Here is a 26360-nt window from a genome sequence, read left to right as displayed (position 1 = left end):
ACCGTGGTAGAGAACTGCTTTTACAGCAAAACTACAAACAACTTGTAACTGCTGCGGCTGACTCTGTATTTCTCTCTTTCAAGGTTTTTTTAGCACTTTGTGAGTACGAATTGCCCATCCATGCTCATGATCCTTTGTCTTGTCATTTTCATGATTATTTATTTATGGTGTCGAGTGGTCACTGTGTGCGTTACTGGATTCACCTGGTTTCAAAGTAGGTCGAGATGAGGAAGAGAAAGAAGATGAAGTGAGGAATGGGGAAATGGAGGAGATAGAAGAGAATAATCTGGTTTACAAATGTAAGAGAATATTTCGAAATGTAAAATCAGTTCACATAAACCTACTTAAACACTGAATTTTTAAATGTTATAATTGAATCAACTTTTTCTTCATAGCTGGCTACGGACTGGAAGGTCCGGGGTTCGATCCCAGGTGGTGACAGGATTTTTTTCTCGTTGCCAAACTTTCAGAACGGCCCCGAGGTTCACTCAGCCTCCTATAAAATTGAGTACCGGGTCTTTCCCGGGGGTAAAAGGCGGTCAGAGCGTGGTGCCGACCACACCACCTCATTCTAGTGCCGAGGTCATGGAAAGTATGGGGCTCTACCTCCATGCCCCCCAAGTGCCTTCATGGCATGTTACGGGGATACCTTTACCTTTTTACCTTTAAGGGTATTTATTTCAATAATGTAAAAGTTGCCTCAAGAGCAGTTGATCACACAACTACAACGTAAACAACAATTTAACAAATTATGCATTTACAGAGAAAGTAGTGACCAATTGATCATAAGTGTGTGAGTCATGTGTGAGCAGAAAATTACAGACTAAGAAGAAATTCTGTCATGTTCTGTTGCACATGTCCTAGGATTGAGAGACAAACACATGACGTATGAAGTAGTAGGGCCGTATTTACAGTTTCGTGATATTAAAAGTGTTATTTTTACATATCAGTCTGCAACGCAACTTTGAGTTTGTGTACACATTTAACACTAGAACTGCCGGAGATGAAGAAGAGAAAGACGAGGAAATGAGGAGAAATAGGGGAAAAGTGGAAGGTATAAGAAAAGAATCTCGTTTACAAATGAAAGAGAATATTTCGAAATATAAAACTCATTTCTCATAAACCTATGTAAAACACTGAATTTTTAAAATGTCATGATTAAATTGACTTTATGAAGATAAACAGTTGTATCTCTGTACCCAATAAAATTGAACACATATTATATGGAATTTTATAATCGGTGTATCTCTGTACCCAATAAAAATTGGACACATGTTTATATGAACTTTTTTACTTAGAACAATCCAAACTATCACCCCCTAAAATATTTACTATTACTTCTGAAACACGCTGTATTAATTTACTTGACTTTGTTCCCTTTCCATCTTCCGATTATACATATTTCGATGTGTCCAATGGCAATGTATTTCGTTTTCTTGACATTTAATTTTAAAACTCATAACTCATAGACTACTCATATTTTAATTTTCATATCATATATTCTAAACCAGTGGTTCCCAAAGTGGGAGTCGCGACCCCCTAGAGGAGTCATCTAAAGTTGAGGGGTCGCGAGATTATTTACATCTAAAAATCGCTTATTAACATAAACAACGTTGAACATAAAAATGAAGGACTAAGTAATTATATAGTAGAAAATAACTAGTGCGATAAATGAGCTTTTTTTTTCTTTTCTTTTGTTTTTATAAAAGTGGCTTCTGAAGTTTGAACTCTGTATTCACAAACCGTTATCATTTTCTATATCTTGTTTTCGTTTTGATGGCAATTATAGACCAAAAACTTATTTTTGCATAAATACGAATTTTCAAATACTGTAACAAATTTAAGAGTTTCTGTTGTAAGTTCTAGGTATTCTTGCATCCTTTCGATCCAAAACTGGTCTACGTCTTTTGGAATTACAGCCAGTTGAACACAACTGTCTGAAACCGAATTCAGTATCCATCTGTGATTGTCGTAATTGTTTTGCTTTTATTCCAGAAAATACTAAAACAACTGTTGTTTAAAATTGTGAAAATTTAATTGCATCGCCACAAAAATAAACTCAGTAACTTATTTGTCGTATCATACGGTAGGTAGCTAAATTTTTCATGCATTTTTTGACACATTGGAATGAACCAAATTTCTTTATGTCAAGTGATGTCGACCAGAAATCAAGTGTTCTTAAAAATCCGTCGACTTTATCACGGGCTGTTATTAAGTTAACATATTGGCCTTGCAAACTAGTATTCAAAGTATTTAAGTGTTCAAAATACATATCAGCAAGGTATGTTTTATTGGAAATTAGGTTCGAATATTCAGATTTCTCGTCTTGAAAGTATCGTCACATTGGAAGTTAATGTTGTCCACAGGTTTTGAGTACAGTTATTGTTTTTTATTTTATAGGAATTTGTATTTTTAAAATGGGGTTAAGTATCAATATGGTAGTGGGGGGGGGGAGGTCGCAAACAAATGTCTCTCCTAAAAATGGGTCGCGCCTTCAAGAAGTTTGGGAACCACTGTTCTAAACCATCATATTCTTATTCTAATTTAAGTGTGTTGAAAATTGTATTTACTATAATGCAAATATACCTATCTATACATTTTCAGGACACTTAATGCGTACTTTCGTCCTTATATGACTTTTGAGCCAGGCACAACCTGTTTCTTAAGCTGGGGGTACCTGCAAACATCGCTTCATAATGATTGCTGCGCCTTTCATAGTTATTTCAGTTAATTTGAGTCTGTGCTTGCTTTACTTCGTGGCTTCAATAATGATTCACTGGTCAACAGAAATACACTTTGAAATTATTTTCTTTCTTAAAATAGCTAAACTACCCTAATATTGGGTCGAGAAAAACGAATTTGACATTAGGTTTTGTTTACTAGCTCAAGTTTCGTAGATATACTAACTTCAAGTAGAAATAGAGTACTAAAATGCACTTAGAAATTATTTCCTTTCCCAAAATTCCTAAATGAACTTAATTTTGGATCGAGATTTTGTGTAGTAGACCTAACTCTGGTTTTATAGATACACTAACCTGAAATAAAAGGGCTTAATCACGTGAACGGCTTCTCTTTGCTAGTCGCTTATACTCATTTTCTGGGGCGTCTCTTGTCATTGTCCAACAGTAGTCCGCAAGCGTAGAAGCGTTCCATTATCCCTGATATACCTTCGTTCCATTTTCGAATTGTCATGATGGAATCTCTCTCCATGCTCATCACTCACTGCGCCGCAGTTATCAAGGATAAAGTCCAGATGAGAATGTAGGAAATTGATTTTGAGTGACAAGTTTTCTAGAAGATTATTCACAATTTCAGCATAGTTGTCAACTCTTCTATTTCCCAGGAATCCATGCACAACATCTTTAAATGCCTCCCATGCTATACAGAGACAGTTTTACAAAACATTAGCAATAACGACTCATCATTCCTGTATTCAGTTGTGCCAACAATATCTCTAGACTCCAAATATCCGTAGTGTTCATAAAATTACCCATGACTCATTACTGCTGCACACAATCTCGAGACGTCAAATTTCATAAAAATGTAGCCTATCTATAACTTAAATGGACTATATCTGAGAACTAAGAGCTAACTCGAAATTTTAAATGTCATTTTCGTTTTTTCCATGATGAAATTAATAACAATTATGTAGCTATTTTCAAGCCTGAAAGATTTTCACTGTTGTCCAGTGATAATTTATTCCCAATTAGCCTGTCAGGTATACGAATCAGCTGGTATATGTGAGCATTTAATTTTGAATGATATTTTAAAATATATTTCGTTTTGGTGTATTCTTGCAGAGTGTGCTTGGAGCAGAGGGCATCTCGCTGCAGTTTCGGCATATCGCTAGCTACTTATTGTGGTACTGTTCGCACGATAAGGAGAAGGAATTGCTTCATGAAGTGGTTCGTGTTGTTGGCTTCTTCGCAGTTCGAAACCATGATAATCAGGTAAAAATGAGATACTAATAAAAAATGTACGTAGTTGTCAGATAATACACCGGGAACCTAAATAATTTTCTGGTATTCAAAGTTGTTTAATTACATGAGATGAAAGAGCAACTTATACGAGATTGTGCATTATACATTACAAGTGTTTAATGTGAGCACTGGAATAACTCTTCTCGGGTTCTCAGCCAGGTGAGTTGAATTGTTGCTTCCAAGCTCTTCCATCTTCTTCAGGGATTGAAGTGTCGTGGGACCATGTCTAGTCGTTATATAGATGGTCAGTAGGGCTTCCCGCTGCTGGCCAATCAGGAGCTAGTTCCTAGTCCCGACCTAGTTCTGGTTGGTCGAAGCTTGTTGATTACAGATTTCCACGCTGTACTCAGCTGTAGGCCCTCGTCACTGTTGAAATTATTGCCATGTAGTTGAATTTCAATGATTTCCTTGATTACCAGGTCCCAATAACCCGATGCTTTGTCCAAGATGGTGGTGGCGTCGAAATTTATTTTGTGGCCCGTTTCCAGGCTTTGTTACGCTATTGCCGACTTTTCGGGATAATATAGTCTTATGCTGCGTTGGTGTTCCTTGCAGCGTTCCGTAATGGAAAAATCTAAATTATGGTTTATTTAATGACGCTTGCAACTGCAGAGGTTGTATCAGTGTCGCCGGTGTGCCGGAATTTTGTCCCGCAGTTCTTTTACATGCCAGTAAATCTACTGACACGAGCCTGTCGCATTTAAACACACTTAAATGCAATCGACCTCGGCCGGGATCGAACCCGCAATCTCGAGCATAGAAGGTCAACGCTATACCAACTAGCTACCGTGGGCGACTCCGTAATGGAAGATGGCAGAGCTAGTCATCGAAAGCTTGGAAGCAACAATCCAACTCACCTGGCTGAGAAGAGTTATTCCATATCCAACGCCGGAAAAACTTCAAGTCCTGCAATGTGAGCACTGTTCGTCACACATTCAGCCTGTACTCATATTGCCGCCAAATCCTGTTCAACATGTTTGGTGTGCTAGACTGAACAGCCTGTAACTGTCCTGTATCTCGTCCTCCGATTCAACTCAGATACGTTTGCAGGAGACGGTGTACATACACATGGTCCTTTACATACCCCACAAGAAAAAATCGCACGGTCTGAAGTCAGAGGACAGTGGAGACCACCGGGAGGAAACCATATTCTGCGGACCGTCACGTCCTAGGTCACGGCTTTTACGTCTCACAAATTTCTTAGGACCGATCCGTTCTGAAATTGTCGACTCTCTCGTTCTGATTTTCGCAGACGTTCTGCTCTTTTCTTTTTGCAGATTCTCCTGTTGTTTCGGACTGATAATACCATCGACGAATACTCTTGTCAGACTGGATATCTCTTCTAAATTCCCTTCGAAATACCGAATCGCATTTCGCGGGTTGGAATATTCAAAATGCTATATACTCGGGAGCCGCAATATTGTGCAATGGTGCTATTAGTCGGAATCTTTTCACGCGCGAAACTTTGGCCTTCTCACCTGTTCTTTCATCACATGTAGGATGCAAAAGCTGTAAACGTCTAAGTCAACCTGCATAGCCATTAGTTATACCGACAATCTGAAACCCCGACAATCATTTAGGAACACGGTGTGTATTAGAACAATTGGATATTATTAATTAAAAAAATACCTATGGTTTATGTTATTGAGTTTCTATTTTTTTTTTATCTAATAGTGATTTCCTTCCGGAATATTAAGTTAAAGTGGACCATCTTAATTCTAGATTCTACTAAGATGCTTAACGGTGGTGTACTCCGTAATGGAGTATGTTGTTCCCTGATTAGTATTTCACATTATACCGCGATAAGGTATCTCAACAGATACTCTAATTAAAAATAAAAATAAATCTAAATGAATAGTACAGCGTAGGTTGCATGTAAGTTATAGTCAACTCCCTATAATTCGCGGTAATTAATGCATTAACTTCCGCGAAGTACCGAATCGCAAATTTATTATTATTATTATTATTATTATTATTATTATTATTATTATTATTATTATTTAAAGTCCAGTAAAAGTTACTGTGACAGGTTCAATTGGACTACTACAATAGGCTACACTTCAAACTCATGTGCAAAATGTGAAACAATGTTAAATATTTTGAAACCTTATAGTATTATCACATTCTAGTACATACAGTCACGAAGCTCAATTCTTAGGGAATATGCATGCAATGACAGTTGAACTGTAGTTGCTAGCCATTAGGTTTGCTACTTTCGCACAGTCTATTGTTCCTAGTATTCTCAGTTGCTAACCGCTTGGAGCATTGTAAAACGAGAAATGCAAAAAATCACCTCAAGCTTCGTGACTATATGTACTAGACTGTGGTATTATACAGTGCTGCAGAAACACAAGTTTTACAAAATATCAAAAGACTCTTTGGTTTAACAAAAATAATGTCATATGTTTTTGTTTCTTAAAGAATTTTCATTTTTACTTATTTTAGATCGCAAATTTCTTAAGAGGTACAGAGGGGGAGATAGATAGATAGAGAGAAAGAGAGAGAGAGAGCGAGCGCGTAAATCGAGTAAAAACGGAAATTAAAGTTACTTCGCTCCCCCACCTCCAAAGGATCGTGAATTACCCGCAAAAACGAATTAACATTAGGCGTATTATCGAGAGTCGATTGTATATAAACATAGTGTTTAGTTATATTTTCAAGAATCGATTACCACATGAAACAATATTTCATAAAATAGAACTAAAACACTGAAAGCCCACCGTTGTGGATTAACGGTTAGCATGCCTGACCGTAAAACGAGCGGTTCCGGGTTCAAATTCTGGTTGGAATAAGTTACCTGGTTGTGTTTTTTTCTGGGGCTTTCCCTCAACCTATTAAGAGCAAATTCAGTGATTTTCGGCGCTGGACCCTGAACTCATTTCGTTGACATCACCTTCATCTTATTCAGATGCTAGATACCCTAACCTTAGCATCTCATAAATTGTCGTAAAATAACTAATTAAAAAAAGAGATTGAACAGTATTTCAGAGAATGCTGAGAACACGGAACGATTTTAATTATGCCTATCTAAAAACATTAGTGGTATATTTAATTAGAAGTTATAATTATGTCATTTAGAAAGTCTGAAGGTAAATTATTAAATATGAAGCATTTTACGGCAAGAAGTAATGTCAGTAATGACTATAAGAAATTAATAGAAAATGTTAGAATAACGAATTAACTTCATGGAACTCTTAACTTCTGATAACTGTCGGTCAGTGCCAGATGTCTGTAATTGAGTAAAGTTTTATTAATCCCCATATTTATACATATATATACGAGGGTGCTTCAGAAAGTAAGGTAAGAAGAGCTCTAATGGAGAAACTTTATTTCATAGACAGATATACTAATGCATAGTAGGGTAGAGCACTGGTACCCATTACTTTTCAACATAATTACCATGCTTGTCCAAACACTTGTTCCAACGGTAGAAGGCATAGAAATCTGCGTCAAGTCTCTGAAGCCTCGTCATGACGGCTTGCTGAACTGCCGTATCGGTGTTGAATCGGTGCTTCTTCAACGTTCCGAAGAAATGGAAATCACTGGGTGCCAGGTCGAGGCTATAGGAAGGTTGGTTCAGTACCTCCCTCCAGAAACTCCATCCGCGAAGGAAGTTACTCGTATGGCGACGGTCTTTTGGGACCACAAGATCGTGCTTCCGGTTTATTTCCTCACCAGAGGAACGACAATGAATGCTGCCATTGTCACACACTGGGGCGTTTGCGAGAGGCAATTACGTAGAAGACGACCTGGATTTATCTCAACAGGCGTCGTGTTGCTGCACAATAACGCCAGACCACACGCTGTTAACAGCACGCATGGATTGTTACGGCGCTTCCGGTGGTAAGTACTGGATCATCCTCCTTACAGCCTCGACCTGGATCACAGTGATTTCATCTCTTCGGACCGTTGAAGAAGCATTTGGATGGTAAGCGATTCAACACCGATTTAACTCACTTTATGTACGTTCTAGTACCGGTAATAAGAACTGAGAGAGTTTAAATAAAGGCGTAGAGTAACATTAATTTTAACAGAATAAAATATCCTCTTTAGAAATAGAATATTTGACTTTACTTTCTTTTGTTTGTGAACCTGTAGGTCGCAATTTAAAATAACATCTACATCTCAGAACAGCGTGTCGCGTGTTATATGATATCTCTCATAAGTTGATTCGTGAGTTCATATAACTTACAAAACGGTTAAGTGATTAGCAGAGTTTTTTTGACAACCATGACAACATAAATTAATTTCTGTAGACTATAAATATCGAACGTGTCTTTATTGGATCTCATTAACAAATACTGTCCAGGAAATGCAGACATTACTTCTTATTTTGTTGTCTTGCTTGTATCTCTTTGGCACATGCTTTTTCTCAGGTAACATATTTTGCAACTCATTAGTCAAGTTGCATGGGTGGTGGGCAGTGTTATTTCTTTGCGGATAGGCAGCGGAAAGTGTAGCCCGCATCAATCAGTATGAGACAAGACTAGTTAATGGAGACTGGGTTTTATTTGCGTAATTGCCGTTTGCGAAACTATCTGAATATCTTTTATACAGACGTATGTACGGAATGTATAGCCTAAAGTGTCAATGTTTTTACTTACACCTTTCTATACGATTTTATATATCGTAAATAAATTGATGTGTAGAGAATTTGTGATGTAACCTTCATAAACTTGGCATCTTAATAAGAATAACTTACGTTTTTCGTTTGCATTTTGGAATAGAACTTCATAGGAGATCCAAGGACGTCACTGTATTCAAGTTACCAACATTTTTCAGGAGGACTTTAGTTTTACGTTTGAGCTGTCTGAAGTGGTGGATAAAATGACTTCCTTCAGAAGGAATTTGGATTTGAATTTTCTTTTCTGGGTGACCTAAAGTCACTAATATGTTGGCCGCACATTCACAGGGATTAAACAGAAATCCGAATGCGAGAATAAGTTTCATCCTAAGTTTACTGGTGTAATGTGTCAAAGAGCACTTCCCGAATTTGTTTAAAATGTGCAGAAGATAGAATTGCATATATGTCACGTTATTTAGACTGTATCTTTTTTTTTCCTACTTGAGGACACTTTCCGTACAAATAGGATATAATTTGTGAAGTGTCAACCAGTCTCACAAAGATTACGTGTTAATAATTCTTGTGTTCGCCTCGTCTGTGATGTCCGTCGCGCTGACCATATTACCCCATCCTTCCAAATTCTAAACTGATTTCGACTTGACGAACGTAGAAATTTTTATTCCCTTGTTCTCTTTTTCCAAATCCTCCACACTTCTATCATTGTATCACAATCTCTACACACGCACGCAAAATAGTCGCACACTGGCCATATTAACACACAAAACACCAACGTAGTCATCATCATTCACTATATCACTATCTCGCTATCGCGCTTGTGAAATATCTTACCCAGTGATGTCAAAGACTGTCGAAATTTAAGAGTAATCAAGAACAACTGAGTAGAGGGCAATGCAGTAAACAGAATGTTTTAACTTTATTGTAAATGTTTCGAAATTGTTACTGTTTTGTTTCTCTTGATATTTGTACAATCATTACTTATTTTTAATTTAATCCGTGGCGCTACAGCCCACGAAGGGCCAAGATCGACCAGCCGGCTGCTGGCCGTACGGCCACATGCCGAAGCAGAGGTATACTATCATCCAACCAGAATGGAGGTATGTGGTTAGCACGATGAGCCCCCCAGCCGTTATAGCTGGTTTGCGTAACCGGATTTCGCTACCTATCGTAGCTTCCCAAGTGCATCACGATGCTGGGTGGGCACCGGTCCCATACACTGGCCGAAATTTCATGAGAAAATATCTTCCCCCATGAGGACTCGAACCAGCGCGCATTCCGTAACGCGAGTCCTAGGCAGGATGCCTTAGACTACGACGCCACGGCGCGGGACCCTTAATTTTAAATGTTTAGTTATTTCCTTTAATCACTAAATGTATTAGGCAATTAATATCCTTGGGCAGAACACTATGACTGAATGAATGAATGAATGAATGAATGAATGAATGAATGAATGAATGAATGAATGAATGAATTAGTACTTTTGTACCTATTGTGATTTTATCTTTGTACTTGTATTTTTCCCCTACCTTCTTTTTTACATTTGTGTTTCTTGTATTTGTATTTAGTCGTTTATTTCGTTTTCTTACTTCTTCTCTCTACATTTGTTTTGTGTATAATTGCATTTTGGTGGTATGATAGAGAAGGCCTGATAATCTTAACTTCACCACATGAAATATATAAACAAATATATATTATATATATATGGTGAACGTTCCTTTTTGCATAATGAGGGACTCGGACGTAAAACATGGTAGGTAACTGACATTTTGGTCAAAAATGAGATATGTAGCGTATAATAGCTACAGTATGAATGAACGAATGAATTGCATTTATTGATACACAATTATACAAACTCATGTACACAAGATCCTTCGCGCAAGTCGTATAATATACATAGTATCTTACATTCTGCGTCTAATGCAACATTCCAACATTTCAACAGATTGCATAAGTATACAGCTTTTACTCTCCTGGTAACTATAGTAACCGTTGCATGTATAAATGTTTACCTATCTAATAACTTCAAAACACTAAAACGTCACTTACCATGTTTTACTCTCGAACTTCAAATTTGAAAACTAAAATTCTTTAGATCATATATTATAATATACTGCTCTCTTAAATTGATTAAGCGTATTGGGAATTCAGTCAATGGCTTTCCCAAAACAGGGTATGAAATGTTTAATATAAAACAATTTTTTATCTCGAAAAAAAGCAAAAACGAGCAAAATTATATTAAACTTTTTGTTTGAAATATCTTAAAGAATAACCCCCCTGAAATGACATTACTTACGGATCTCTCTCTCTCTGTGTATATATATATATATATATATATATATATATATATATATATATATATATATATATATATTCACGAGAAGAAAGCTAAGAAATATAAATGTGAAAAATGTATGAAAAGGTATTAATGCGTAAAGCAATGGAAATACAATATTGGTGTGACCAACTATTTTGATGTCACTGACATTGAAGATTAATGTCTCCAGACACCAAATGATCTACGTATTTATTTTGTTTATGTATTTAGATTTTCATCACGATCTAACGCGTAGTTTCGCGTAGGAGAAGGTATAAATGGCGTCTCATTGGCTGCTCGTGCTATCTTAATGACTTTGCGTCTCACATGGCACCGGAAATACCTTCTACTTGTCCTAGCAAGAGAAGAATTTTGTCACTCAGTCTGCTTGTCTGGCCATTAAGATAAGTCCCGGCGCCATCTCGAGACGGGAGAACCAATTCACATTGTAGTTCGGTATTATTTATATAGCTTTTTGGTGGATGGTATTTTTTATGATCTCGTTTTTATTCCCATTGTCCGTCAGCCATAACAGAGTTAAAAAGCTTAAATAACTCTACAGAAATGATGCCGGCTCCTTTTCTTAATACGAACTAAATAATTATTATGTTGAATGTGGATGTTAAAGAACATTTTTTTCTTTCTGGGCCTTATAACGTTGAGACTTTAATAATCTTGTGTAATTTAGTGGCAATTGAAAATAGAAAATTGCCTATGATTAGGACGGTCGGAGTGGGCTAAAGTGCGCTACAGTGACGAATCTTGTGTTATAGCAGTATTGGAATTCGTAATAGTTTGATGAGATAATGTATGGGTATGACATGAAAACAATAAGTAGCCCTATTCCATCACCATCATCATCGTTTTAAGGACTGATTCATTTTGTTTGTTCCTCATTTTTGTGAGGATTTTTAATTAACGCTTGTCATTTATTTTGCTAGTAGCGGCTTTCCCGGTCGTGTGGATACCATGTAAGCATCTAATATTATTTTCCTTGGCCTTTGCTTCATATTCATCTTTTGATGCTGCTGATGTTGCCATAAATTATTTACGAGAGAACTACCAAGAATCATTTTTCGATCTTACGTTATCTAATCTCCAGACTTATAGCTAATTCAAATTATTTGCTGCATTATAATAAATGACCAGCTTCATATGATTTCCACATTTATTTGTTTACGTGCGTAGGGAGTTTAGAAACTGAGTTGCGATTGTTATCATCAATTTTTATTAAGGTAACAAAGTTTTTAGTGTAAACAAAAATTAGTTGCTGAAAATCTTTTTTTTTATGCAGTCACCATTTCTGATTATATGTTAGGTCCTTGTCACAAGTCGCCCTGGGTGGCACAGGCGGTATAGCGCTGGCCTTCTGTGCCCAAGGTTGCGGGTTCGATTTCGGTCCAGATCGATGGCATTTAAGTGTGCTTAATTGGGACAGGCTCATATCACTATATTTAGTGCGGAAAAGAAAAGAACTCGTGCGGGACCAAATTCCGGCACACCGGCGACGCTGATATAACCTCGGCAATTGCGAGCGTCGTTAAATAAAACATAATTTAATTAATTTTAATTTTCCTCGTCACAAAGACTGTTGACACCATCCCAAAAGAAATCTGACTCAAATGTCTCAAATGTTAAATAATTATGTACGCACGGTTTTTTTTCTTCCACCCCTCCCCGATAAAAGATGAGAAAGGTGGACAGCATTCGAAGCGAAGTCCGTTTTGAGCGAGGACTGAAAATTATTTCATTCATATTGTTGCACCAATACTTTCGTGGCACTGTCAGTAGGCCTTTGCGATCGCGCATTGTAATGAGAGGCTACTACTACACGCGTTGGTAGACATGGTCGTTTCCTTCGGGTACCCTACCTCAAAGTCCAAAGGCACCACAAAACCACTCCGAAATCACAGTGTCCTTTCCTTCCAGAAACTCGACAAGCAGTAGGTTCTCTTCATCACCAGATGGGCTGATAAAAATGTTGCCTTTGTATAGATCTAAGAAAAAGATAAAAACCGGTGTTTAGTGGAAACACATTAGGCCTGCTTCTATAGGTCTACTTATATCGTTCATCGTGTTTTACTCAAAAGTTACTTTTATAAACATTTTTTAATTTGCTGATTATTTTTAGTGTTGGAACACTTCAAAAGATTGACTGTTGCCGGAATAAGCTATTAGCCTATCTGTGATGATGAACAAGGAATCATCGTTTACATCTTACATCCAACATGTTTCTTTCATGGAAGGTGGCTATTTCTTCACGTTGAATAACGTTCATCTACGACCCTGCGCCAGACACAAAATGCAAGTCAGGCATTGGTGCATTGGTACGCAGCGAATCTTAATGTAGTCAGCCTGTGTGGGTTTGGGAATGTGCCTAGCTTGAGGGTTAGTGCAATGCATTGTGAAAGGTCGCAGTGCTGGATCATAGTGCTCTCTCCATAAAATTCCATTCCACTCCAGGCTGACGCATTACATCGTTGAATGTCAATAATTCAATAACGTTAGAGATAGACAACTTAAACCTACAGCATAGACGTGAATAAAGAGCTTTCTGTCTATGTAATTTATTTTATAATATTTTACAGTTTGTTACATAATTATTGAAAACATACAATATTATTTTCGCTCAATCCCCATCTTCAGTCGCTTATCACATACCAAAGTACAAAAAGTACAAGCGTTTGTTCTGTAGGCTACATATTGAGAGTGAAATAAGTAATTAAACATGAGCTTTTTTAAAATCTGTGTTCAGATTTTGGATAAGTTTTGTTGTATTGAAGAAGAATGTTAAATAGTCCGCTGTGATGTCATCCACAGATAAGATATGTCGGCGAGAAGTATGCATGCCGAATAAATGCTCGTATATACTGCAATGTTATATGAAATTTATAACACACACATAAAATACATTATTTATTTACTTACTTACAAATGACTTTTAGAGAACCTGGAAGTTCATTGCCGCCCTCACATAAGCCCGCCATCTGTCCCTATCCTGAACAAGATTAATCCAGTCCCTAGCATCATATCCCACCTCCTTCAAATCCATTTTAATATTATCCTCCCATCTACGTCTCGGCCTCCCCAAAGGTTTTTTCCCCTCGGGTCTCCCAACTAACACATTACACATATTTTTTAATAACCCTTACATGCTACATGCCCTGCCCATCTCAAACGTCTGGATTTGATGTTCTAATTAGGCCTACGTCAGGTTAAGAATGCAATGCGTATGGTCGTACTATAGAAACAGTCCCATTACGAGTTCATGTTGGGATTTTATAACAAGCTGTTGTTTACGATGATGGGTTGTTGGCCCTTCGTCCAATCCCCAAGCTGGAGGATCATCTCTTAAGGCCAATTCACACGGGGCTAGTTTACAGGAGTCAAGCCCTTGAAGCAAGTCGATTTTCCTTCGTGTGATATGGTCGAGACAGAAGTTGTGACTTGACGGTCAAGCAGAATTTGAGTTGGCTACTCGTCAACATGACTTTCCCGTCATGTGATCAATTTGACTCCTCCATTTTCCGTATGTGAATGGTAACTTGTAGCAAATTACAAGCAGATATTGTGAATAGCGTGTGTATGGTTTGTCTAAATTAATAGCTAATTACTTTAGATAATCGAATTTGGGATTAATTTAACTTTCAGACCCCGCATTTTAACAATTACTAATTCTGTTCACAAATCGCTTGGATTTGTAATTTGAAATTATTCAAACAACCACTTTTTTTTAGGTTAGGCCTACATTTGGTTAGAAGCAATTTGGAATATGCTACAGTAATTTGGATTCCTCGTTGCAAAAACAACGGTCATTCTATTGAGCTGATAGGCCTACAGAATAAATTCCATAGGTTTCTATATTATAAAATATTCAAAATACCTTGTCCATTCCAGTTCCCAAGTAGATTATTGAGAAGGATTTTTGGTTTCCATAAGCTCATTGACAGAAGAATGACTTAATCGATGATATTTCTCAGAAAATTATGAACAAAAATAATACTGATTCCGCTGAAATACTCAAACTAATTTTATTTTATATCCCTCCAAATATATATATATATACAGAAGAAATTTGGTATTTAATATGTCTAGATTGAGAAAAAATATCAAAACTTTTCCCTTGTTTTGGCCCTGCAATTAATTATCAATTTATTAAATTTCTGATGTTTTGTCAATACTGAATCATAATAAGCTACATATCTTTCACGTTTTCATTTATTTTATTTCTATTGCTAATGAGTTGCATGCACTCATCCTATAGCCTAACTGCCACTCATGTGAATCATTATCAATAATAATTATAAGTGAAATTGTTCATGTATATTTATGTGGAAGAAGATGTTTTGATGGGCATGTAGCCTATGTAGGCCTACTTTCCCAAAAGTCATGATAAATAAATAAAAATAAATATATAGGCCCTATTGTAACATTAATAAAAATAAATATATAGATCTTATTGTAATATTTTTAGAAGTGCATGAGATTACGAACTTCCGTGGAATATACAGCAGAGAAATACTTCAATAATAATAAATATTAAAATTAATTAAGAGGGAATCATTTCAGAAGCTTGTTACGAAACTTAAGGAACAAGGAGTCCAAAACATTAATGTAAGTGATTCGCAAAAAAAAAAAAAAAAAAAAAAAAAATCCTTAAAACAGTGTACCTCCAAGCATACAACATTCAGCATGCGTTTTTTTTACGTGTGGAACATGGCTTCAAGTTTATAGTGTCTCCGTGTGATCACAAATATGATGTCAAGTTTAGAGGCTTCAAACACTTGACTCCTGTAATCTATCCCCATGTGAACCGGGCCTTATCGGCTGTCTGCGATTGCTTATTCAATATATTCGCAGTTACCCTCCATATTTGGAGGCCGTCTCCTCTGTCCGCAAATAAAACTGCATTACGTAACATTACTCAAGGTTTATCTCAGTGGAGTAACGATTAGTAAGCCGATGTCAGACGTGTTCAAACCCTGGTTGGGACCAATTACCTGGTTGAGGTTTTTTCCGGTTTTTTTCTCAACGCATTAAGAACAAAATGCTGAGTAACTTTTGACGCTGGACCCTGGACTCATTTCACTGGCATTATCACCTTCATTTCACTCAGACGCTAGATAACCATTGTAGTTGATAAAGCGTCGTAAAATAAACCAGTTAAAAAATAAACATTACTTACGGTTGGAACCGAGGTCGCCTTATTAATTTTTTACTTATATTTGTAGTTTGATCTAATTAATTCTGTTGATGTAATGAGTTACATAGGGTAAGTACCATATATGTTGCGTCTCTAATTAGGTCGCAAGATACGTTGTAGCATTTTTCAATTGTCAGATAATTTTTTCTCCAGTTTTAATTATTTTGAGATTATTAACTACAGCATCGGAGGTTTTGCTAACGACTTCTTCATCCTTGTCATAATGAATATGACGTGTACCGGCAAGTTGATTGATCGCAGTGGCTTGTTTCTTGTTCGCCAATGCATGGGGGCACCACCACACACGGGGAATGCAGGTCAGTCCGTGATGATGGACGTGGAGACTGGATATAATCGATGGTGTATACTGGTGGTACTGCTTGTGGCCTGGAGCCATCAAATATAACATTTCCGGCAAGCTTTCATTAATCTTGTCGCTGCAGTGTCTTGGCAAGACCGCCGCGATCTCCACACTTGCAGGTGCGTTAGACTGAGCAGAGAGAGAGACATCCAAACAGGTGTAACTTCCTTGCGTGTAATTTCATACCAATGAAGACTAACTGCGGGGAATAACAAGTGTCTACCCGTTAATAAGAATGAATTTCCTAAACATACGAGTTTTTTTGTGCAGTGTTTTCCTACAACTAATTATACTTCCTGCAGAGTTCCTATGAGCCCGCATGTTTGGAATATTAAGCTAGACTTGTTTTAACATAATATATTTTCAGACAATTGACAAAAATTGTATTCTCAACAGTTTTAGTGGGTTTTAAGTTCTGAAACATTTGTTTCTTCTTCTCTCAGACTTTTCTGAGATCACTAGTGGCTGAGACCGATAGTCCGAGAGCCCTGCGCTTGGTCACTTTGAATACTAGTTAGGTCAGGCATGCCAGAAATCAGACTCTAAGGGTACTATTCATAGACATTTCGCTTGCCCGCACTACGAGCGTGCTAAACTAGCCCCGGCTATCGATTTATTTGTACGGGATTCATATCATATCACATCGGTAACACTGGTTTATGAATACGAAAAACGTTAGTTCGCTGATCATCCACCGGAAGCCCGCGATAAGAATGTCTATGAATACGGCCCTAAATATGCAGTTTTGTGCGCGGATCGCCGGTCTGTGCAGACTGCATCATTCGAGCGTTGCTCTTACCCGTTCTTAGCTGGAGGGGTGTACAATAATCTAGTCTGCGCTTCTAGGGTTGGATTAAATAGGCATTTGGACATTATAAACACACTTAGCAGAAGGAAAAAAACACGGTTATTATCAGTGTCTATATTTGACAATTATAATACCAGAAACTTTAGGCTTACTCAGTTATACTTCACAAAGTAGTGGTTTGTAAAGTTTAATTTATTAATATGATTTTATATAGTATTTAAAGAAAAAAATATTGCAGTAATTTCGAAACAACAAAAAACGAACAAGTATTTCATTTTACGTAGTAGATACTAATTATTTTAAAGTAATACATCCTACTCTTTAATTGTTCGTCGAGCATTATTATTTATTGGGACCATTGGTACAGTAAGTGTCCAAACACAAAACTCTAATTATTATTGTATTATAATGAAGTGATTTTTGAATTGTGAATAAAAGAAATGTAAGTATTCATTGAATACCTGCTCGTCAGCCGCACATAAATATTACAAGTTGCTACACAAATTAATTTTGTTACAACGAGAGTAGAAATTTAACATTGCTGTGTTGATTAAGTATCTACGTAAAAATGTGTAGGCTTAATAAGAAAATCCGTACATCAGCGCAGAATTAGCTGGAAATATAGTACGAATATAAAGTTGAAAGCCAGTTGTGTTAGTCCAGAATCGTGTTTGTCCGTAAAACGTGGAAATCTAATTTTTACATAATTTGAGTACTTACCTATATTCCGCGTTCTGGTCCATTCGCCTGGTGATCACAGAGGGCCGCGGCGCGGGAGGGACGACGTGGCGTTCGTGATGAAGCGAGACGGATGTTGATGGAATTGCCCACCATCTATTTTAGTTACTAACCTGGGCTGTGGTCAAGCTATGGAGTAGGTTTTTAATGCTCGTGTGACGTCCATCTATACAATATACAGATGACATCAGTGCTAAGAAATTAACATATCGCCATTGTGTTAGACATGCTATGAGCAATACTAGGGAAGAGAAAATTAGAAACAACTATTGGTATCACTTGTGAGATTCAGACCTGTCTTCGGACACTTGACTAAACAACAAAACAACTTTTGTGCTAGTACTTTAATATGGTTGTGCAATAGAATTATAATTCGTATCTTGTAATTGTCTTGTTAAAAATAATTGCTTAAGAGGACGTTTATGTGATTTTTAAAACTTATACAATTTTCAAACAAAATTTATGAATTTTAAACAACATAAACGTGCCTGCAGTATTATCATCTGTACAAAATTTAGTGCCATTGCATTGGGGCTAATAGTTTTTCAATTATATTTTATGTTGACGTCACTAAAAAGGCTCCTTGCGAGAAAGTTTTCATAATTTGTAGTTCATATTTGCTCAAAAGCTTGAAAATAGTCATGGGAATAAAAATTAATTAGCTTCTTGAGCTCAATCTAGTCACAATAAATTAAAAAAAATATTTGATGAATTTACTGTTAGCTACAGCATATTTTATTCTGTGGACCCCTGAAGAAATTTGTCATCTTCAGAATATATTAATGCAATCAATATGTCCTGCAACCTTACTGCAGTGCGCTCCGTTCCTGGCAGAGCTTTCAGCACGACCCGTTGCCGTCAACCTGGCTGCAACGAGACAGAAACTCTTGGCCAAGTGTTGAGCTTTTGTCGGAAAGGAGAGTTATTGCGTAACAACAGGCATCATAGAGTCCGTGGAGCTATCGCCTGTCTTCTTCGGAACAAGGGTTGGGAAGTTCATGAAGAGGTCCACTGTATTTCTGAAGACGACTCTCACAGAAGAGCAGATATAATAGCAATAAACAGGCAACAACAAAAGGCTATTATCATAGATCCAACTATACGCATGGAGAGAGATCTCAACCAAGCTCATCAGGTTGGTCAGGAAAAGAGGGCCATTTATGAACCTTGTATTCCCTACCTTAGTGCCAAGTATAACATCCCTCTCTTCAATTGGTCAGTGACAGGTTTATTTTTTGGTGCTCGGAGTTCTTTACCAAAATTTACATATCATTTTTTAAAACGATTATCAATATCATCTTTTGAAATTCAAAAAATCATCTCGCAAATTCTCAAAGATTCCCTGCAGATTATACAGTTTCATTTATACCACTCAGAAGGCCTTAAATTAAGGATATGCTAATTTTAAATAAAATCTTTTTTATCAGTATAATTTAGTCATCTTCTAAGATTTTATTTTACAATTGATAATCAATGGTGCTTAATTATTACACTTTATTTTTATAACACTATTCATATTTAATTAATTGTATTTGTTTGCTATTCATTTCCGGATCCTCGTGGTCATCCTTAATTAAGGCCGGATGAGTTTCTCTCTCTCTCTCTCTCTCTCTCTAATGTTTCATACAAATGCTAATTAAATTGTATTTATCAACATTTAATTGATCTCTGTGAAAAGTTTCAAACCAATCTGACAATAAATTGAGCAAGGAGTTTTTTTTTTTTTTATCCGAGAAACTGCTTAAAATTTTAAAGTCGAAAAAACAGCATAAAAAATTTCAACTCACGCAACGTATGTTTGATCCTATTTGATTATATGGGATAGTTCCTTAGAACGGTGAATGTTTTGGATTAGAACGGGGTGCGTCTGTCTAACCACTGCACTGGGAGCATCTTGTAATTTTTTGTGAGGGCGGCAATGAACCTCCGAGTTCCTTAAAAGCCGGTAAGTAAGTAAGTAAGTACAAGACGTAAAAGTCACATGACACAGTTTAAAGGGATCTCAAATGGGAAATGAAACCATATTATGAAACTAGAAGGTTAAAATGTAATTACGAACATAAATACAAAAACAAAAGTGGATTTTCTTAATTTCTCACCATTATTTCACCATAGTTTCCTCTTAAAAGACGATCGGCAATATTTTATCGTGTTCTGCTGCTTCTTATCCGCTCCCTGTTATTGTATTATTGTTGCATTGCTTGTTTTACTCAGTTACAGTTGCTGGTCAGTCACTAATGCTTTTTATATCGACAGACAACACTACTTTGTGATCAGTTTTGATACTGATTGAGGACTGAAAGAGAAAGCAGGAGTCCACGAAAATGGCTGCTGGATAAACAGTTCTATTGAATGACCCTTGTAGGCTACTCAAACTCGTGCAGAATATGTTTTCTGGGTAAATATAACGGAAATTCTTACTAAGTTTTGGTTAGAAATGTCGAATAAAATAATTTTGGAATCGAAAGTAGGTGAACGAATAGCATTACACGATGACTGGAGATGTATGCGACCGGTGATTTACGTTCGGTGCAGTTTAAACGAGAATATTTCGAGTAATACGTACATTGAATTTCATTAATGCCGTTCTGTTCTTTAGTCGTACTTAACGTAATTACGTCTTCTACCCCATCCCTACCGTGCACTTGCGGATTGACTCGCCTATGTTGTGTATTCCGGTTTTCAGTGGTGTTCATGGTAGAGTAGCACTATGCCATCATCACAAATGAGAACTCGTTTGCTATGTACGCCAACATTTCAGAGGTGCAGCGACACGCCACTTCTCATAGGAATGGCTATATCTGTCTCTTGTATACATAATTAGTAACATAACTTTGGGGAGATGAAGTACTGAATGTAAATACAACTTCAAAACGTGAAGTCATTAATGAAATAAATTGTACAATTCATCGTAGGTTGCAGTGGCGTCTTGTGTTTATACGAGCAAACACGAATGCCGCATGTAGATTAGATCGTTTAGATTTAGATGAAACATTAGTATGAGTTACAATTTTATTAATTCTTTCTGAATTGTGAAAATTAAACGTATATACATCTATTATCATCCAGTACATCTCACTTGACGAAATGACATGACAGAGGAAGAACAATTTAATACCCTCCCTCGGAATAAGGATCTAAGTACATAGCGAAACCGTGCACCATACCACCTTATACCGTGAGGTATTCAATTGTTTGTATGCATCTGAAGTCTGACTAGTGTAACATGAAGCTAATCGGCGATGTATGCAATGGAAGAGGAAAGAAACTGACCACCCTACCCCATTATCTCCTGGCCTAGTTTCCTCATGAGTGATTCCTTATTGCCATCACTTGTGAGGTTCAGACTGTCTTCGGACAATTGACTAAACAACAAACAACATTAAATTTTCTCATCTGTACAAACTTTCATATTTCTTTCCCAGTTCCATATTCCCAAGTGAGTCTTGGTCGCATTCCATATCTGTAATTTCGATCTAATTCTAGACAAGCACACCAGGATGACCCACCTATCAGTATCGGACCTGAAACATTGTGAGGACGTAACAGGCATCATTGCCTAGAGACAAGGGGGGCATATTTGAACAGATTGAATTTTCCACCTTAGCACATAATTTTCATTAAGTTGCTAGTGCCGACAGCAGAAGGCAGCCCTTGTGTTGTACTGGCTGCTATTTTCCTTCCATTTAATTCATTGGTGTGAACGCAGTGGATGAACTTGTGTTGAAATGCTTAGAAAGTATTATTTTCTTCGAATTTTGTAAGGATATTCTGACAACATGAACGTTTTAGAGGTGAGTTTCGTTGTGCAGTATTAGAGCCTAATGAATTCACTTTTCGAAGATTGTTGTAGATCTCTAATATTTACTTCTTGTTCCTTTTAATGAATGGTCGTACTTCATAGATTTATGTGGGGCACATTTGAACAGCTCTTTGGGAGCCCCACAACATTAATTTAATAATCCGTGTAAAACTTTCAAAAGTTCTATGTAACGAATTTATTGATGATATTATATTTGATTTTAAGACATAAATTGTTCGGACATATGTACATAAAGAAAAGAACAAGCATTGATTATCCAGTGAAGTTGTTCAGAAAGCAGAAAGGACTGCCATGAAAGAAAACTTCCGTTAAGAGCTGCAGCTTCAAAGTGTGACATGTCTCACATGTCATTATTTTATCAAATGAAGAGTTGAAGAAGGCAATGTCATAGGTGGAAAATATGATTCACGATACAGAGTCAACAGGCGTTCATCAGAGATTTAAGAGTCCCAATTAGTTAATTACACTATTAAATGTACTAAGATTAATTATGGCATGACTTACACAAATATACGTCAATTCGCATATATTTATGCTCATCATCATTTAGTTTGCAGGTACTGTATATCGAAGCATGGGATAATACAGAATTGCTGGAATTGACTGACTTCAGGGCTCCATGAAGCTACATGACAACTCAGAATGAGAAAACCTGAGGACATAAGTCTGTTAAGAACTACATCTACAATGTCAGGTTTATGTGGAACTCTACAAGATATAGTAGCCGTAGAAAGAAATGACACCGAGAAAATTTTTTGCTGACGTAATGTGCAACAAAGGAAACCAAATGTTTCTATGTTGGACAAGAGGAAGAGATAGTTGGGCAATGCCAGATTTATGTGAAGGTTTGGACAGAAGTGAAATTTTATACAGGGTCATCATTTTATTTTTACTTCAATTTTTATTGTACCTGAGTTTTTAATGTACTTCACTCCCCTCCCTCCCCACTAGTAAACTTCCAAACGTTCTCCACACAGAACAAGCGTACACAGTCGAAGTCGCCTTACGGTCATAGTAAACACAAACAGTATACTAAGTGATTATAGTACGTTCCAGAAATATGTTCGCGTTTTCCAGTGACGAAAGAGCTATCAATATTGAATCATATTTTCGCACAGGTACTGTCGTCCGTTTGCCTACGTCGCACCTCGGTTCTCCCCACTCGCTTCTGCTCGCCCCTCTGTAAAGGCTAGTGGCTGGGCTGTCTTAGCTCTTTACTGAAAACATTAATTTCTGTTAGGAATTAGACATCTACGTAATATTATACAACTGATTAAAATAACTTAAATAAAAGGGCCTCGCTAATTAATTAACTGTCACGTGATTTCCCTCCTTTCTACGACCCTGCGACAAAACCACTTGGACGGACAGTAGATAGCATGTCTGAGTAATTTTAACTTCTCGGAGTGGGCAGAAGTGAAGATTGAATTTACATCACGTAAGCTACTGGGAAATGCCTGTTATTATTCGGTTGAGAAACTTTTATCATCCAGTCTGCTGTCGAAAAATCTGAAAGTTAGAATTTATAAAACAGTTATATTACCGGTTGTTCTGTATGGTTGTGAAACTTGGACTCTCACTTTGAGAGAGGAACAGAGACTACGGGTGTTTGAGAAGAAGATTCTTAGGAAAATATTTGGGGCTAAGAGGGATGAAGTTACAGGAGAGTGGAGAAAGTTACAAACACAGAACTGCACGCATTGTATTCTTCACCTGGCAGAATTAGGAACATTAAATCCAGACGTTTGAGATGGGCAGGGCATGTAGCACGTATGGGCGAATCCAGAAATGCATATAGAGTGTTAGTTGGGAGGCCGGAGGGAAAAAGACCTTTGGGGAGGCCGAGACGTTGATGGGAAGATAATATTAAAATGGATTTGAGGGAGGTGGGATATGATGATAGAGAATGGATTAATTTTGCTCAGGATAGGAACCAATGACGGGCTTATGTGAGGGCGGCAATGAACCTCCGGGTTCCTTAAAAGCCAGTAAGTAAGTAGGTAAGTAAATAAGGTACTCTTTTATAGAATAGGTACAGAATTATTTCAACATGAGTTAGGTAGTAAAACGAAGGACGAAACTGGTCATTGGAATTAGGTACAATAGTCTATAGTGCGATAATATGCCAAAAAAAAAAAAAAAAAAAAAAAAAACTGAAGCCTGTATCGAAATGAACGGCCACCATTTTCAAAATTGTGTTTAAATACCCATATTATGATTATTTTTCAATTTAACTTCATTCTCTATATTGTAGCCACGCTAATGTGCTGTATACAGTATAATGTACACTGCATAATGAATACGTCCGAATGGATAGCTCAGTTCGTGAGTAAAAACACTTATTGTTAATACTGTACTGTATTTTGATTAAACAAAAACCTAATGAAAATTATGAAACTCAAAATCGCGATATTTCTTAGTTTACGTAAATGGATGAACTATTTTTCTTCCCTCCTATACCTAGTAAAGTGATTTGTTTGTATTTTACGCAGTATCATCGAACTCCAGTCGTGGAAAGGGGTGGCAAACGGTGTTTCCGGTTCTCAACCGTTAATCCAAAGGTATAGCCAGGTTAATATTAGAAATGTTAGTAAAAATAAAATGATGTCCCTGTATATTCTAAAACTGAAGACTGGAGTAAGACAGAGAAAAGTGATGTTGTCGTAATATTCATACAAATGGAGAATCCAATAGGAAGTGCTCGCACTATGACAATGAAACATTTTGGTGTGGACTTAAGTAGTTTTAAAGAAAAGATAATATAACCATAGTAGTGCTCTTTGCATGATAGTTTTAACGCGGTAATGAGTTCTTTAACAGATGATTTGGACACTGTTCAAAAGTGCCCCATACCTGTTCAAAGATACGTGCGACAGCTTTTAACATGCTTCAAGAATTTGTTCTGACTTAAATTACGTTTCAGATATATGTAATTTCTAAAAATGTAAAATTCTGAGGTGTTTATTAAGCAATGTCTTATAAATCTGTACCATTTAAAGTTTAAAAATGATTGATACTGAATGTGAATAAAAAATAGAAATAGAAAAACTGTTCAAATGTGCCCTCTTTTCCCCTAATTACGGTTATAAAAATGTTGATGATGATGATGATGATGATGATGATGATGATAACTGATCAATATGATGTTCCTGTGTGTACACGTTTAAAAGTACACAGCCTACATATCCACCAGCCGATATCAGTATCAGTTTCAATCTGTTCGTCTATCGTAAAAAAATACTATATGTAAATCTCTGGTCATGCAATATATGAATTTCACTCCAGGTGGCGAATTCTTTCTTATTAATTATGAATGCAGTACGTCCAGTGTGTAAAGACGTTTTTGGCGGCCAACACAGGACAGTAAATAAATAGAGAATTTATTCAACAGAGCAGGAAGCGGAGCGTATCTATATATTTTATGATGTATGTATACATCACCAGCGATAATTTGTTCCACTCGCATATGAGACGGCTTGATGGATTGAGTCCTGGTAAATAAATTCCCATCTTATTTAATATTGCATGGAGGTAGCCTACAGGATGAGAAGAAGTTCAATGAGATAAAGTAATGTTGCTGTGCATAGTTGTCACACGTAATACCACGAATGATTTTGAACTTATCCACAAGTTACGAGTCACTTTAGTTGTATTTGTTAGGGCTATTTTACTAGTAAAACGAACTAACAAGCTAGTAAAACCATAAAATAAAATATTTCAAGTACTTAAAAATAAATAACATCTTAAATTCACAATATTGGTCATTGCAGCTTTGATCTCATGGCTGTTAACGTACTACTTATATTGAAAGTGGCTCTGGAAATTGTAATAAATAATTCATGAGATGTAACTGGCCATTACATTTATTTAAATACACAAATACACAGTTATATAATGTACAATTTTCGAAATTAAAATTTGAAGGAACCTGGTTTCCTGTAACTATTGTTATTGAATGTGAATATGTCGATGTCGTAGCGGTGTCTCTTTATATATCCTTCTGCAGTTACACTCCCCCGGTAATTCGCAGTCCGCTTATTAAAGCCCCTGCGGCTTTGCTGGATATGTGCAGCTCCCGCAGACAGATGCCGCCTCTAGGCAGATCCTGGAACCACGTTTACCATGTCTTCTTGGTCAACCTGTGAACTGCTAAGATGATTAATGGAATTATACTAATGAAGGCGAAATGAGTAATGTCCAACACCGAAAGTTATCTAGTAATTCTGCTTCGAGTGATTGAGGGAAAACCTCAGAAAAAACCCAACCAGGTAACTTGTCACGGCCAGGATTTGAACCCGGGCCTCTCGTTTCACGACCAAGAAGGCTTACCGTTGCTCCACAGCGGTGGACGATTTCTAGTCTTAACCATTTTTAGATTAATTATCTGTCTTAATCTTCAGTGAAATACTGGCTGTGCAAGAATGATCTCCATAGAGAGCTCTATGCTGTCATGTGTTTACATTTATAGGCAGAATAATCCCCTTGCTCGTGCATCTGTCAACTGCTCTAGCATTTCTGCTTGTTGTATACAAACCAGTTTGGGTTACATAT

General features: G+C 36.9%; 1 protein-coding gene across 2 annotated transcripts in view; it reads left to right on the top strand.

Moving 5' to 3' along the window:
* ssp3 (short spindle 3) overlaps positions 1-26360 on the top strand; it is a 383163-nt gene that overhangs the window by 318272 nt on the left and 38531 nt on the right. For both annotated transcript variants that reach the window (XM_069826376.1, XM_069826375.1), the window contains exon 23: positions 3801-3950. In XM_069826376.1, the coding sequence (XP_069682477.1) occupies positions 3801-3950 (150 nt within the window). The remainder of the gene's footprint in view (positions 1-3800; positions 3951-26360) is intronic.

Source organism: Periplaneta americana, chromosome 5 (genome assembly GCF_040183065.1).
Source record: "Periplaneta americana isolate PAMFEO1 chromosome 5, P.americana_PAMFEO1_priV1, whole genome shotgun sequence".
Taxonomy (NCBI): domain Eukaryota; kingdom Metazoa; phylum Arthropoda; class Insecta; order Blattodea; family Blattidae; genus Periplaneta; species Periplaneta americana.
This window is presented reverse-complemented; position numbering and strand designations above follow the sequence as displayed.